The sequence below is a fragment of the Oncorhynchus keta genome, unplaced genomic scaffold (genome assembly GCF_023373465.1).
Source record: "Oncorhynchus keta strain PuntledgeMale-10-30-2019 unplaced genomic scaffold, Oket_V2 Un_contig_1536_pilon_pilon, whole genome shotgun sequence".
In the NCBI taxonomy this organism is placed as follows: Eukaryota; Metazoa; Chordata; class Actinopteri; order Salmoniformes; family Salmonidae; genus Oncorhynchus; species Oncorhynchus keta.
The window spans coordinates 68,867-83,997 of record NW_026279275.1 but is presented as its reverse complement, the minus strand read 5'-3'; the positions used below and the strand labels follow the sequence as shown (position 1 = coordinate 83,997).

Here is a 15,131-nt window from a genome sequence, read left to right as displayed (position 1 = left end):
TAGGTTGTGTTCACATGGCCTATAAGTGTCTGTGTGTTTCCATTCTCATAGCAGTATTTCACTGCGTTGATGTAGGTTGTGTTCACATGGCCTATAAGTGTCTGTCAGCCATAATGGCTCATGGGATCAGAGCACCAGCAGCAGAGTTCAGGCAGGAAATAAGGGACGTCTGTAATGGCTGGCTGCGACAACCCCGGGGTCAGTGATTTATGGATTACAATATGTGCTCGCTAAATATGATTGAACAATCTCTCTGGGTCAGTTTGTGCATCAATGTTTGTTTTCTTTCCTCTGCCTGGGGGTTCTGGAAATTCATGGTGAAATTACAAGCCTTCAAAACCCCTGTTTGTGTGGTGCTCCAGTGTAGGACGGTAGCTAACTTAACCCCCTGTTTGTGTGGTGCTCCGGTGTAGGACGGTAGCTAACTTAACCCCCTGTTTGTGTGGTGCTCCGGTGTAGGACGGTAGCTAACTTAACCCCCTGTTTGTGTGGTGCTCCGGTGTAGGACGGTAGCTAACTTAACCCCCTGTTTGTGTGGTGCTCCGGTGTAGGACGGTAGCTAACTTAACCCCCTGTTTGTGTGGTGCTCCGGTGTAGGACGGTAGCTAACTTAACCCCCTGTTTGTGGTGCTCCGGTGTAGGACGGTAGCTAACTTAACCCCCTGTTTGTGTGGTGCTCCAGTGTAGGACGGTAGCTAACTTAACCCCCTGTTTGTGTAGTGCTCCAGTGTAGGACGGTAGCTAACTTAACCCCCTGTTTGTGTAGTGCTCCAGTGTAGGACGGTAGCTAACTTAACCCCCTGTTTGTGTGGTGCTCCAGTGTAGGACGGTAGCTAACTTAACCCCCTGTTTGTGTGGTGCTCCGGTGTAGGACGGTAGCTAACTTAACCCCCTGTTTGTGTGGTGCTCCAGTGTAGGACGGTAGCTAACTTAACCCCCTGTTTGTGTGGTGCTCCGGTGTAGGACGGTAGCTAACTTAACCCCTGTTTGTGTGGTGCCTCCGGTGTAGGACGGTTTGTGTGGTGCTCCGGTGTAGGACGGTAGCTAACTTAACCCCCTGTTTGTGTGGTGCTCCGGTGTAGGACGGTAGCTAACTTAACCCCCTGTTTGTGTGGTGCTCCGGTGTAGGACGGTAGCTAACTTAACCCCCTGTTTGTGTAGTGCTCCGGTGTAGGACGGTAGCTAACTTAACCCCCTGTTTGTGTGGTGCTCCGGTGTAGGACGGTAGCTAACTTAACCCCCTGTTTGTGTGGTGCTCCGGTGTAGGACGGTAGCTAACTTAACCCCCTGTTTGTGTGGTGCTCCGGTGTAGGACGGTAGCTAACTTAACCCCCTGTTTGTGTGGTGCTCCGGTGTAGGACGGTAGCTAACTTAACCCCTGTTTGTGTGGTGCTCCGGTGTAGGACGGTAGCTAACTTAACCCCCTGTTTGTGTGGTGCTCCGGTGTAGGACGGTAGCTAACTTAACCCCCTGTTTGTGTGGTGCTCCGGTGTAGGACGGTAGCTAACTTAACCCCCTGTTTGTGTGGTGCTCCGGTGTAGGACGGTAGCTAACTTAACCCCCTGTTTGTGTGGTGCTCCGGTGTAGGACGGTAGCTAACTTAACCCCCTGTTTGTGTGGTGCTCCGGTGTAGGACGGTAGCTAACTTAACCCCCTGTTTGTGTGGTGCTCCGGTGTAGGACGGTAGCTAACTTAACCCCCTGTTTGTGTGGTGCTCCGGTGTAGGACGGTAGCTAACTTAACCCCCTGTTTGTGTGGTGCTCCGGTGTAGCACGGTAGCTAACTTAACCCCCTGTTTGTGTGGTGCTCCGGTGTAGGACGGTAGCTAACTTAACCCCCTGTTTGTGTAGTGCTCCGGTGTAGGACGGTAGCTAACTTAACCCCCTGTTTGTGTGGTGCTCCGGTGTAGCACGGTAGCTAACTTAACCCCTGTTTGTGTGGTGCTCCGGTGTAGGACGGTAGCTAACTTAACCCCTGTTTGTGTGGTGCTCCGGTGTAGGACGGTAGCTAACTTAACCCCTGTTTGTGTGGTGCTCCGGTGTAGGACGGTAGCTAACTTAACCCCTGTTTGTGTAGTGCTCCGGTGTAGCACGGTAGCTAACTTAACCCCCTGTTTGTGTGGTGCTCCGGTGTAGCACGGTAGCTAACTTAACCCCTGTTTGTGTGGTGCTCCGGTGTAGCACGGTAGCTAACTTAACCCCTGTTTGTGTGGTGCTCCGGTGTAGGACGGTAGCTAACTTAACCCCCTGTTTGTGTGGTGCTCCGGTGTAGCACGGTAGCTAACTTAACCCCCTGTTTGTGTGGTGCTCCGGTGTAGGACGGTAGCTAACTTAACCCCCTGTTTGTGTGGTGCTCCGGTGTAGGACGGTAGCTAACTTAACCCCCTGTTTGTGTGGTGCTCCGGTGTAGCACGGTAGCTAACTTAACCCCCTGTTTGTGTGGTGCTCCGGTGTAGCACGGTAGCTAACTTAACCCCCTGTTTGTGTGGTGCTCCGGTGTAGCACGGTAGCTAACTTAACCCCCTGTTTGTGTGGTGCTCCGGTGTAGCACGGTAGCTAACTTAACCCCCTGTTTGTGTGGTGCTCCGGTGTAGCACGGTAGCTAACTTAACCCCCTGTTTGTGTGGTGCTCCGGTGTAGCACGGTAGCTAACTTAACCCCCTGTTGATATCAGAAACATCAGTGTGTTTCCTCACATGGAGCCTTATTGTTTTCTTTTTTACACATTGAATTGACCTGAACATGTGAGAAATATATATATATATATTTAATGATTTTAAAGTCAATGAAAACTTGGAACTATTTTGATTCCTCTGTTAGTTTGAGGTGTGTGTGGTCCACACTAGTTCCTTTAATTTGATCCTGGTGGATTACCACTGTCAAGAACAAAGCAACTATCCATCACCAATCATAGATCACAGCACCCCGAGCAGAGCAGGAGATGGTGCTGTTCTGCTCTCTCATTTGTCTTGCTTGTTAGACATATCAAAGTGGTGAATGTGTGCTTTATTTTCTCCCTGAAGGGTGATGCCTCCTGGCTAAATAAACCCAGTGTTGAGGGGAAACTCAGCAGGGTGCAGTGGGGTTCTTCATGTGTGGATGCAGACATTGTTTGATGGCTTGGAAAGGGAACAAAGAGGGGTATCAACATTTATGTGGATCATCCCTCATTCACTCCATCTCTCTCTCCCTTCCTCTTCCCTTCCTCCCTCATTCACTCCATCTCTCTCTCCTTTCCTCTTCCCTTCCTCCCTCATTCACTCCATCTCTCTCTCCCTTCCTCTTCCCTTCCTCCCTCATTCACTCCATCTCTCTCTCCTTTCCTCTTCCCTTCCTCCCTCATTCACTCCATCTCTCTCTCCCTTCCTCTTCCCTTCCTCCCTCATTCACTCCATCTCTCTCTCCTTTCCTCTTCCCTTCCTCCCTCATTCACTCCATCTCTCTCTCCTTTCCTCTTCCCTTCCTCCCTCATTCACTCCATCTCTCTCTCCTTCCTCTTCCCTTCCTCCCTCATTCACTCCATCTCTCTCTCCCTTCCTCCCTCATTCACTCCATCTCTCTCTCCCTTCCTCCCTCATTCACTCCATCTCTCTCTCCCTTCCTCCCTCATTCACTCCATCTCTCTCTCCCTTCCTCCCTCATTCACTCCATCTCTCTCTCCCTTCCTCTTCCCTTCCTCCCTCATTCACTCCATCTCTCTCTCCCTTCCTCTTCCCTTCCTCCCTCATTCACTCCATCTCTCTCTCCCTTCCTCTTCCCTTCCTCCCTCATTCACTCCATCTCTCTCTCCCTTCCTCTTCCCTTCCTCCCTCCTTCCCTCCTCTCTCTCCCTCCTCCCCTTCTTCCCTCCTTCCCTTCTCTCTGTCTTACAGCTGGAGGCAGAAGCAGTGCCAGAGGTATCAGAGAAATATGAGATTACCTCAGTCCCGACCTTCCTCTTCTTTAAGGTGAGTCTTATTACCTCAGTCCCGACCTTCCTCTTCTTTAAGGTGAGTCTTATTACCTCAGTCCCGACCTTCCTCTTCTTTAAGGTGAGTCTTATTACCTCAGTCCCGACCTTCCTCTTCTTTAAGGTGAGTCTTATTACCTCAGTCCCGACCTTCCTCTTCTTTAAGGTGAGTCTTATTACCTCAGTCCCGACCTTCCTCTTCTTTAAGGTGAGTCTTATTACCTCAGTCCCGACCTTCCTCTTCTTTAAGGTGAGTCTTATTACATCAGTCCCGACCTTCCTCTTCTTTAATAATACTTGGCCAAAAGTTGCTGACAGGTGTATAAAATCAAGCACACAGCCATGCAATCTCCATAGACAAACATGGCAGTAGAATGGCCTTACTGAAGAGCTCAGTGACTTTCAATGTGGCACCATCATAGAATGTCACCTTTCCAACAAGTCAGTTGGTCACATTTCTGCCCTGCTAGAGCTGCCCCCGGTCAACTGTAAGTGCTGTCATTGAGATGTGGAAACGTCTAGGAGCAACAACGGCTCAGCCGTGAAGTGGTAGACCACACAAGCTCACAGAACGGGACCGTCGAGTGCTGTAACGCGTAAAAATCGTCTGTCCTCAGTCGATTCCTGGCGGAATTGAAGCTTGACACCCCCTGAAATAGGAGTCGACATGCAAGGAGTCAAGGAATCAACTTATTTTGGGGTCGACTCTTCACCGCTACGTCATCGTCGTTAACAGTTGGACTAATAGCAGAGAAAGACCAGCATTATTTGTTTTCCTCGTCAATCTACACGTCAATCTACACGTCAATCTACACTGTATAATAAAGCAAAAACACGTTCAAACATTTTTACACATTTATATTAAAAAATGCAAAGAATTAATTAACTTATTTTCATAAGTATTCAGACCCTTTGTTATGAGACTCAATTGAGCTCAGGTGCATCCTGTTTTTTATTTTATACCTTTTTATTTAACGAGGCAAGTCAGTTAAAGAACAACTTCTTATTTTCAATGACGGCCTAGGAACAGTGGGTTAACTGGTCTAGGAACAGTGGGTTAACTGGTCTAGGAACAGTGGGTTAACTGGTCTAGGAACAGTGGGTTAACTGGTCTAGGAACAGTGGGTTAACTGGTCTAGGAACAGTGGGTTAACTGGTCTAGGAACAGTGGGTTAACTGGTCTAGGAACAGTGGGTTAACTGGTCTAGGAACAGTGGGTTAACTGGTCTAGGAACAGTGGGTTAACTGGTCTAGGAACAGTGGGTTAACTGGTCTAGGAACAGTGGGTTAACTGGTCTAGGAACAGTGGGTTAACTGGTCTAGGAACAGTGGGTTAACTGGTCTAGGAACAGTGGGTTAACTGGTCTAGGAACAGTGGGTTAACTGGTCTAGGTGGGTTAACTGGTCTAGGAACAGTGGGTTAACTGGTCTGGACTGGGTTAACTGGTCTAGGAACAGTGGGTTAACTGGTCTAGGAACAGTGGGTTAACTGGTCTAGGAACAGTGGGTTAACTGGTCTAGGAACAGTGGGTTAAACTGCCTTGTTCAGGGGCAGAACGACAGATTTGTACCTTGTCAGCTCGGGGATTAGAACTTGGATTGGAATTGAGGTTCAGTAATAGTAGAGCAGGTAGAGAAGGTAGAATGCTTCACCGTCTGAACGGGACTCACAGTGAGACCCAGGTCTGAAAGAGACTCACCGTGAGACCCAGGTCTGAAAGGGACTCACCGTGAGACCCAGGTCTGAAAGAGACTCACCGTGAGACCCAGGTCTGAAAGGGACTCACCGTGAGACCCAGGTCTGAAAGAGACTCACCGTGAGACCCAGGTCTGAAAGGGACTCGGCGTGAGACCCAGGTCTGAAAGGGACTCGGCGTGAGACCCAGGTCTGAAAGGGACTCGGCGTGAGACCCAGGTCTGAAAGGGACTCACCGTGAGACCCAGGTCTGAAAGGGACTCGGCGTGAGACCCAGGTCTGAAAGGGACTCGGCGTGAGACCCAGGTCTGAAAGGGACTCACCGTGAGACCCGGGTCTGAAAGAGACTCACCGTGAGACCCGGGTCTGAAAGAGACTCACCGTGAGACCCGGGTCTGAAAGAGACTCACCGTGAGACCCGGGTCTGAAAGAGACTCACCGTGAGACCCAAACCGCTGCCGGCAGCACAGCTGCATTTGTTGTGTCATTTTTTCATTAATTTTTCTCGTCGTTTTATAACGGAAAACTGTAAGAAAAAAAACAAGTGTTTGAAATAAACATTTACCGTGTCAAGGTCATTAGTTATTTTATTCATTTTTTTGTACAGTTTGGTAAGTAACATGCTGCCCTTAGGATGCCTCTATCAGCCTCTGAGGCTGCTGGTAAGTAACATGCTGCCCTTAGGATGCCTCTATCAGCCTCCGAGGCTGCTGGTAAGTAACATGCTGCCCTTAGGATGCCTCTATCAGCCTCCGAGGCTGCTGGTAAGTAACATGCTGCCCTTAGGATGCCTCTATCAGCCTCTGAGGCTGCTGGTAAGTAACATGCTGCCCTTAGGATGCCTCTATCAGCCTCCGAGGCTGCTGGTAAGTAACATGCTGCCCTTAGGATGCCTCTATCAGCCTCCGAGGCTGCTGGTAAGTAACATGCTGCCCTTAGGATGCCTCTATCAGCCTCTGAGGCTGCTGGTAAGTAACATGCTGCCCTTAGGATGCCTCTATCAGCCTCTGAGGCTGCTGGTAAGTAACATGCTGCCCTTGAGATGCCTCTATCAGCCTCCGAGGCTGCTGGTAAGTAACATGCTGCCCTTAGGATGCCTCTATCAGCCTCTGAGGCTGCTGGTAAGTAACATGCTGCCCTTAGGATGCCTCTATCAGCCTCCGAGGCTGCTGGTAAGTAACATGCTGCCCTTAGGATGCCTCTATCAGCCTCCGAGGCTGCTGGTAAGTAACATGCTGCCCTTAGGATGCCTCTATCAGCCTCTGAGGCTGCTGGTAAGTAACATGCTGCCCTTGAGATGCCTCTATCAGCCTCCGAGGCTGCTGGTAAGTAACATGCTGCCCTTGAGATGCCTCTATCAGCCTCCGAGGCTGCTGGTAAGTAACATGCTGCCCTTGAGATGCCTCTATCAGCCTCAGAGGCTGCTGGTAAGTGCCTGTCTGTTAGGAGAGGTAACACACACTGGGTATCAGGATTAGTAGGAGAATAAAACCCTAGTTTATAGCTTCTCCACAGTCAGTACCATAATAACCTAGTTTATAGCTTCTCCACAGTCAGTACCATAATAACCTAGTTTATAGCTTCTCCACAGTCAGTACCATAATAACCTAGTTTACAGCTTCTCCACAGTTAGTACCATAATAACCTAGTTTACAGCTTCTCCACAGTCAGTACCATAATAACCTAGTTTACAGCTTCTCCACAGTTAGTACCATAATAACCTAGTTTATAGCTTCTCCACAGTTAGTACCATAACCTAGTTTATAGCTTCTCCACAGTTAGTACCATAATAACCTAGTTTATAGCTTCTCCACAGTCAGTACCATAATAACCTAGTTTACAGCTTCTCCACAGTCAGTACCATAATAACCTAGTTTATAGCTTCTCCACAGTCAGTACCATAATAACCTAGTTTACAGCTTCTCCACAGTTAGTACCATAATAACCTAGTTTACAGCTTCTCCACAGTCAGTACCATAATAACCTAGTTTACAGCTTCTCCACAGTCAGTACCATAATAACCTAGTTTACAGCTTCTCCACAGTTAGTACCATAATAACCTAGTTTATAGCTTCTCCACAGTCAGTACCATAATAACCTAGTTTATAGCTTCTCCACAGTTAGTACCATAATAACCTAGTTTATAGCTTCTCCACAGTTAGTACCATAATAACCTAGTTTACAGCTTCTCCACAGTTAGTACCATAATAACCTAGTTTATAGCTTCTCCACAGTTAGTACCATAATAACCTAGTTTATAGCTTCTCCACAGTCAGTACCATAATAACCTAGTTTACAGCTTCTCCACAGTCAGTACCATAATAACCTAGTTTATAGCTTCTCCACAGTTAGTACCATAATAACCTAGTTTATAGCTTCTCCACAGTTAGTACCATAATAACCTAGTTTACAGCTTCTCCACAGTTAGTACCATAATAACCTAGTTTATAGCTTCTCCACAGTTAGTACCATAATAACCTAGTTTATAGCTTCTCCACAGTTAGTACCATAATAACCTAGTTTACAGCTTCTCCACAGTTAGTACCATAATAACCTAGTTTATAGCTTCTCCACAGTTAGTACCATAATAACCTAGTTTATAGCTTCTCCACAGTCAGTACCATAATAACCTAGTTTATAGCTTCTCCACAGTCAGTACCATAATAACCTAGTTTATAGCTTCTCCACAGTTAGTACCATAATAACCTAGTTTATAGCTTCTCCACAGTTAGTACCATAATAACCTAGTTTACAGCTTCTCCACAGTTAGTACCATAATAACCTAGTTTATAGCTTCTCCACAGTTAGTACCATAATAACCTAGTTTACAGCTTCTCCACAGTTAGTACCATAATAACCTAGTTTACAGCTTCTCCACAGTTAGTACCATAATAACCTAGTTTATAGCTTCTCCACAGTTAGTACCATAATAACCTAGTTTACAGCTTCTCCACAGTTAGTACCATAATAACCTAGTTTACAGCTTCTCCACAGTTAGTACCATAATAACCTAGTTTATAGCTTCTCCACAGTTTATAGCTTCTCCACAGTTAGTACCATAATAACCTAGTTTATAGCTTCTCCACAGTTAGTACCATAATAACCTAGTTTATAGCTTCTCCACAGTCAGTACCATGATAACCTAGTTTACAGCTTCTCCACAGTACCATAATAACCTAGTTTATAGCTTCTCCACAGTCAGTACCATAATAACCTAGTTTATAGCTTCTCCACAGTTAGTACCATAATAACCTAGTTTACAGCTTCTCCACAGTTAGTACCATAATAACCTAGTTTATAGCTTCTCCACAGTCAGTACCATAATAACCTAGTTTATAGCTTCTCCACAGTTAGTACCATAATAACCTAGTTTATAGCTTCTCCACAGTTAGTACCATAATAACCTAGTTTATAGCTTCTCCACAGTTAGTACCATAATAACCTAGTTTATAGCTTCTCCACAGTCAGTACCATAATAACCTAGTTTACAGCTTCTCCACAGTCAGTACCATAATAACCTAGTTTATAGCTTCTCCACAGTCAGTACCATAATAACCTAGTTTATAGTTTCTCCACAGTCAGTACCCTAATAACCTAGTTTACAGCTTCTCCACAGTACCATAATAACCTAGTTTATAGCTTCTCCACAGTTAGTACCATAATAACCTAGTTTATAGCTTCTCCACAGTTAGTACCATAATAACCTAGTTTATAGCTTCTCCACAGTTAGTACCATAATAACCTAGTTTATAGCTTCTCCACAGTTAGTACCATAACCTAGTTTATAGTTTCTCCACAGTCAGTACCATAATAACCTAGTTTATAGCTTCTCCACAGTTAGTACCATAATAACCTAGTTTATAGCTTCTCCACAGTTAGTACCATAATAACCTAGTTTATAGCTTCTCCACAGTTAGTACCATAATAACCTAGTTTATAGCTTCTCCACAGTTAGTACCATAATAACCTAGTTTATAGCTTCTCCACAGTACCATAATAACCTAGTTTACAGCTTCTCCACAGTACCATAATAACCTAGTTTATAGCTTCTCCACAGTTAGTACCATAATAACCTAGTTTATAGCTTCTCCACAGTTAGTACCATAATAACCTAGTTTATAGCTTCTCCACAGTTAGTACCATAATAACCTAGTTTATAGCTTCTCCACAGTTAGTACCATAATAACCTAGTTTATAGCTTCTCCACAGTTAGTACCATAATAACCTAGTTTATAGCTTCTCCACAGTTAGTACCATAATAACCTAGTTTACAGCTTCTCCACAGTACCATAATAACCTAGTTTATAGCTTCTCCACAGTTAGTACCATAATAACCTAGTTTACAGCTTCTCCACAGTTAGTACCATAATAACCTAGTTTATAGCTTCTCCACAGTTAGTACCATAATAACCTAGTTTACAGCTTCTCCACAGTTAGTACCATAATAACCTAGTTTATAGCTTCTCCACAGTTTGTACCATCAGGCCTTCTGTCAGGCCTTCACTGATGATTTAACATGCCAAACATTAAACTGGGAGAGGACGCCTGTCCTTGACTCTCTTTCTCGCTCTCTTTTTCTCAGCCTCTCTCTCTTTCTTGGATCTCTCTCTCAACCCTCCTCCTCTAGAATAATACAAACATGCAAACAAAAAGAAAAACCATTACGTTAAAATATTAATGTTATTTTCCTTTCTCCCCCATCCTCTGGTGGGTCTCAGGGTGGCCAGAAGATTGACAGGCTGGACGGAGCTCATGCCCCAGAGCTGACCAGTAAGGTCCAGAGGCTGTCGGTCAGCTCGGGGGGCTGGGCGGGCCAGGGGGGGAGCCCCCTAAAGAGGACCTTAATGAGCGTCTGAAGAGACTGATCAACGCAGCACCCTGCATGCTCTTCATGAAGGGATCCCCCCAGGAACCCCGCTGCGGTAAAGAGAGAGAGAGTGTGTGGGTGTGGTCTTCATGAACAGGCTCCCGCTGTGGAAAACACACAGGGGTCAGGCCTGGTAATTAGAGAGAGACAGGGGGATTGGTGGTGGTGGAGGAGAGGCAGGCTTGGTGGAGGAGGAGGAGGAGAGGCAGGCTTGGTGGAGGAGAGGCAGGCTTGGTGGAGGAGGAGGAGGAGAGGCAGGCTTGGTGGTGGAGGAGGAGGAGAGGCAGGCTTGGTGGTGGAGGAGGAGGAGAGGCAGGCTTGGTGGTGGAGGAGGAGGAGAGGCAGGCCTGGTGGTGGTGGAGGAGGAGAGGCAGGCCTGGTGGTGGAGGAGGAGAGGCAGGCCTGGTGGTGGAGGAGGAGGAGAGGCAGGCTTGGTGGAGGAGGAGGAGGAGAGGCAGGCCTGGTGGTAGAGGAGGAGGAGGAGAGGCAGGCCTGGTGGAGGAGGAGGAGGAGGAGAGGCAGGCCTGGTGGTAGAGGAGGAGGAGGAGAGGCAGGCTTGGTGGTAGAGGAGGAGGAGGAGAGGCAGGCTTGGTGGTGGAGGAGGAGGAGGAGAGGCAGGCCTGGTGGTGGAGGAGGAGAGGCAGGCCTGGTGGTGGAGGAGAGGCAGGCCTGGTGGTGGAGGAGAGGCAGGCCTGGTGGTGGAGGAGAGGCAGGCCTGGTGGTGGTGGAGGAGAGGCAGGCCTGGTGGTGGTGGTGGAGGAGAGGCAGGCCTGGTGTTGGTGGTGGAGGAGAGGCAGGCCTGGTGGTGGTGGTGGAGGAGGAGAGGCAGGCCTGGTGGAGGAGGAGGAGGAGGAGGAGAGGCAGGCTTGGTGGCGGAGGAGGAGGAGAGGCAGGCCTGGTGGAGGAGGAGGAGGAGAGGCAGGCCTGGTGGTGGTGGTGGAGAGGCAGGCCTGGTGGTGGTGGAGGAGAGGCAGGCCTGGTGGTGGAGGAGAGGCAGGCCTGGTGGTGGAGGAGAGGCAGGCCTGGTGGTGGAGGAGAGGCAGGCCTGGTGGTGGTGGTGGAGGAGAGGCAGGCCTGGTGTTGGTGGTGGAGGAGAGGCAGGCCTGGTGGTGGTGGTGGAGGAGGAGAGGCAGGCCTGGTGGTGGAGGAGGAGGAGGGTGGAGGAGGAGAGGGAGGCCTGGTGGTGGTGGTGGAGGAGAGGCAGGCCTGGTGGTGGTGGTGGAGGAGAGGCAGGCCTGGTGGTGGTGGTGGAGGAGGAGGAGAGGCAGGCCTGGTGGTGGAGGAGGGCAGGCCTGGTGGAGGAGGAGAGGCAGGCCTGGTGGAGGAGGAGAGGCAGGCCTGGTGGTGGAGGAGGAGGAGAGGCAGGCCTGGTGGTGGTGGTGGAGGAGAGGCAGGCCTGGTGGTGGTGGTGGAGGAGGAGAGGCAGGCCTGGTGGTGGTGGTGGAGGAGGAGAGGCAGGCCTGGTGGTGGAGGAGGAGAGGCAGGCCTGGTGGTGGAGGAGGAGAGGCAGGCCTGGTGGTGGTGGAGGAGGAGGAGAGGCAGGCCTGGTGGTGGTGGAGGAGGAGGAGAGGCAGGCCTGGTGGTGGTGGTGGAGGAGGAGGGAGAGGCAGGCCTGGTGGTGGAGGAGAGGCAGGCCTGGTGGAGGAGGAGAGGCAGGCCTGGTGGAGGAGGAGAGGGAGGCCTGGTGGTGGAGGAGAGGCAGGCCTGGTGGTGGTGGTGGAGGAGAGGCAGGCCTGGTGGTGGTGGAGGAGAGGCAGGGCCTGGTGGTGGAGGTGGACATTACACTGTAAGGGGTTGAGGTTCCCAACCACGCCGCTGATTATCAGTATCAGGTTCAGTATCAGGTTCAGTATCAGGTTCAGTATCAGTATCAGGTTCAGTATCAGGTTCAGTATCAGGTTCAGTATCAGGTTCAGTATCAGGTTCAGTATCAGGTTCAGTATCAGGTTCAGTATCAGGTTCATTATCAGTATCAGGTTCAGTATCGGGTTCAGTATCGGGTTCAGTATCAGTATCAGTATCAGGTTCAGTATCAGGATCAGGTTCAGTATCAGGTTCAGTATCAGGTTCAGTATCAGTATCAGGTTCAGTATCAGGTTCAGTATCGGGTTCAGTATCAGGTTCAGTATCGGGTTCAGTATCAGGTTCAGTATCAGTATCAGGTTCAGTATCAGCATTAGGTTCAAGGCAGTTTGCAAACATCTGAAACATTTTTGTTTAAAATCTAAACCCATAAGAGTTATTTTTCACCTCATCCTGAAATGTATCTCTAAATATTTTTTTCCATCTTTATAAAGAAGCCAAGTTGTAGTGTTTGTGAACTCTAGTTTAATCTAATCCCCACCAAGCCACGTGAGGCTGTGACTACGACCTCGCTAGTTCTTTAAAGAAGCCCTCGAAACCTGAATTTAAAGGTTACACACTCATATACCATGTTAAACACATGCTCCTAACACATTACACGCTCTCTGTGTGTGTGTGTGTGTGTGTGTGTGTGTGTGTGTGTGTGTGTGTGTCTGTGTGTGTGTGTGTGTGTGTGTCTGTGTGTGTGTGTGTGTCTGTGTGTGTGTGTGTGTGTGTGTGTGTGTGTGTGTGTGTGTGTGTGTGTGTGTGTGTGTGCATAATAACCTAACTTTCCTTGAAATAAGAAATCAGCTTTTTTATGTTCCTTTTTCCTGGAGCTGTATGGTCTGTCTGCGGTGCGCGACCCCCTGACCCTTTAGGAGAAGGAGAGAGGGGCAACAACCCCTCGCCAATCAATCGTGCGTGTCTGGGTCTAGGATAGAGAGCCTCTAGCCAGAGAAAGCAGCTGGGCCTGGTGTAGTAGAAACAAGTTAATATAGTGGCATGTAGCTGAATAACCATTAGTTAGGGGCCTCTAGCTGTTTTATAATGAATTCCCCCATGAATGAATCAAGTATCAGAATGAGAGTTTCACTGCAGGCTCTACATGCAGGCAACATATCACCCCTCCTCTACTCCTGTTCTCTCTTTCTGTTCTCTTCTCTTTTTCTCTGCCTCTCTCGCTTTCTTTCTTGATCGCTCGCTCGCTCTCTCTCTCCTCTCTCCCTCTCTTTCTCCTCTCCCTCTCTTTCTCCTCTCTCCCTCTTTCTCCTCTCTCCCTCTTTCTCCTCTCTCCCTCTTTCTCCTCTCTCCCTCTTTCTCCTCTCTCCCTCTTTCTCCTCTCTCTCCCTTTCTCCTCTCTCCCTCTTTCTCCTCTCTCCCTCTTTCTCCTCTCTCCCTCTTTCTCCTCTCTCCCTCTTTCTCCTCTCTCCCTCTTTCTACTCTCCCTCTTTCTACCTCCCTTTCTCCTCTCCCTCTTTCTCCTCTCTCTCTTTCTCTCTCTCTCTCTCTCCCTTCCTCTCTCTCTCTTCTCCTCTCTCTCTTTCTCTCTCTTCTCCTCTCTCTTTCTCCTCTCCCTCTTCCTCTCCTCTCTTTCTCCTCTCTCTTCTCTCCTCTCTCTTTCTCCTCTCTTCCCCTTCTCTCTTTCTCCTCTCTCTTCTCTCCTCTCTCCCTCTCTTTCTCCCTCTCCTCTTTCCCTCTCTCTCTCTCCTCTCTCTCTCTCTTTCTCCTCTCCCTCTTTCTCCTCCCTCTCTCTCTCTCCTCTCTCCCTCTTTCTCATCTCCCTCTCTCTCTCCTCTCTTTTCTCCTCTCTCTCTTTCTCTCTTCCCTCTTCTCCTCTCTCCCTCTTTCTCCTCTCTCCCTCTTTCTCCTCTCTCTCCCTCTTTCTCCTCTCTCTCCTCTTTCTCTTTCTCTCTCCCTCTTTCTCCTCTCTCCTCTCTCCCTCTCTCTTCTCCTCTCTCTCTCTCTCTTTCTCCTCTCTCCCTCTCTTTCTCCTCTCTCCCTCTTTCTCCTCTCTCCCTCTCTTTCTCCTCTCTCCCTCTTTCTCTCCCTCCCCCCTCGTTTCCATCTGTCTATTCCCCTCTGTCACAGTCTCACATAACACATACGTGCCTCATATTTAAACAGTGATCCTGTCCATGCCAATGTGGACCCATGTCAGTAGTAAGAGACACTGCATTTGGAAAGTATTCAGACCCCTTGACTTTTTCCACATTTTGTACGTTACAGCCTTATTCTAAAATGGACAACAAAAAGAATGTCTCATTTCCTATCAATCTACACACAATACCCCCAAATTTTTGCTAATTTATTAAACATAAAAAAACGGATCATATTTACATAAGTTTTCAGACCCTTTACTCAGTACTTTGTTGAAGCACTTTTGGCAGCGATTACAACCTCAAGTCTTCTTGGGTATGACCCTACAAGCTTGGCACACCTGTATTTGGGGAGTTTCTCCCGTTCTTCTCTGCAGATCCTCTCAAGCTCTGTCAGGTTGGATGGAGAGCGTCGCTGCACAGCTAATCTCAGGTCTCTCCAGAGATGTTCAATCGGGTTTGACTCCGGGCTCTGGCTGGGCCACTCAAGGACATTCAGAGACTTGTCCCGAAGCTACTTCTGTGTTGTCTTGTCCGTGTGCCTAGGGTCATTGTCCTGATGGAAGGTGAACCTTCGCCCCAGTCTGAGGTCCTGAGCGCTCTGGAGCAGGTTTTTATGAAGGATCTCTCTGTACTTTGCTCCTGTCATCTTTCCCTCGATCCTGACTAGTCTCCCAGT

At 48.5% G+C, this 15,131-nt stretch overlaps 1 protein-coding gene across 1 annotated transcript in view; it reads left to right on the top strand.

Moving 5' to 3' along the window:
- LOC127918957 (glutaredoxin 3-like) overlaps window positions 1–15,131 on the top strand; it is a 35,928-nt gene that overhangs the window by 8,633 nt on the left and 12,164 nt on the right. Inside the window, 3 exon segments of the mRNA XM_052502255.1 lie at window positions 3,872–3,946; window positions 10,363–10,447; window positions 10,450–10,566. Of these exon segments, the coding sequence (XP_052358215.1) occupies window positions 3,872–3,946; window positions 10,363–10,447; window positions 10,450–10,566 (277 nt within the window).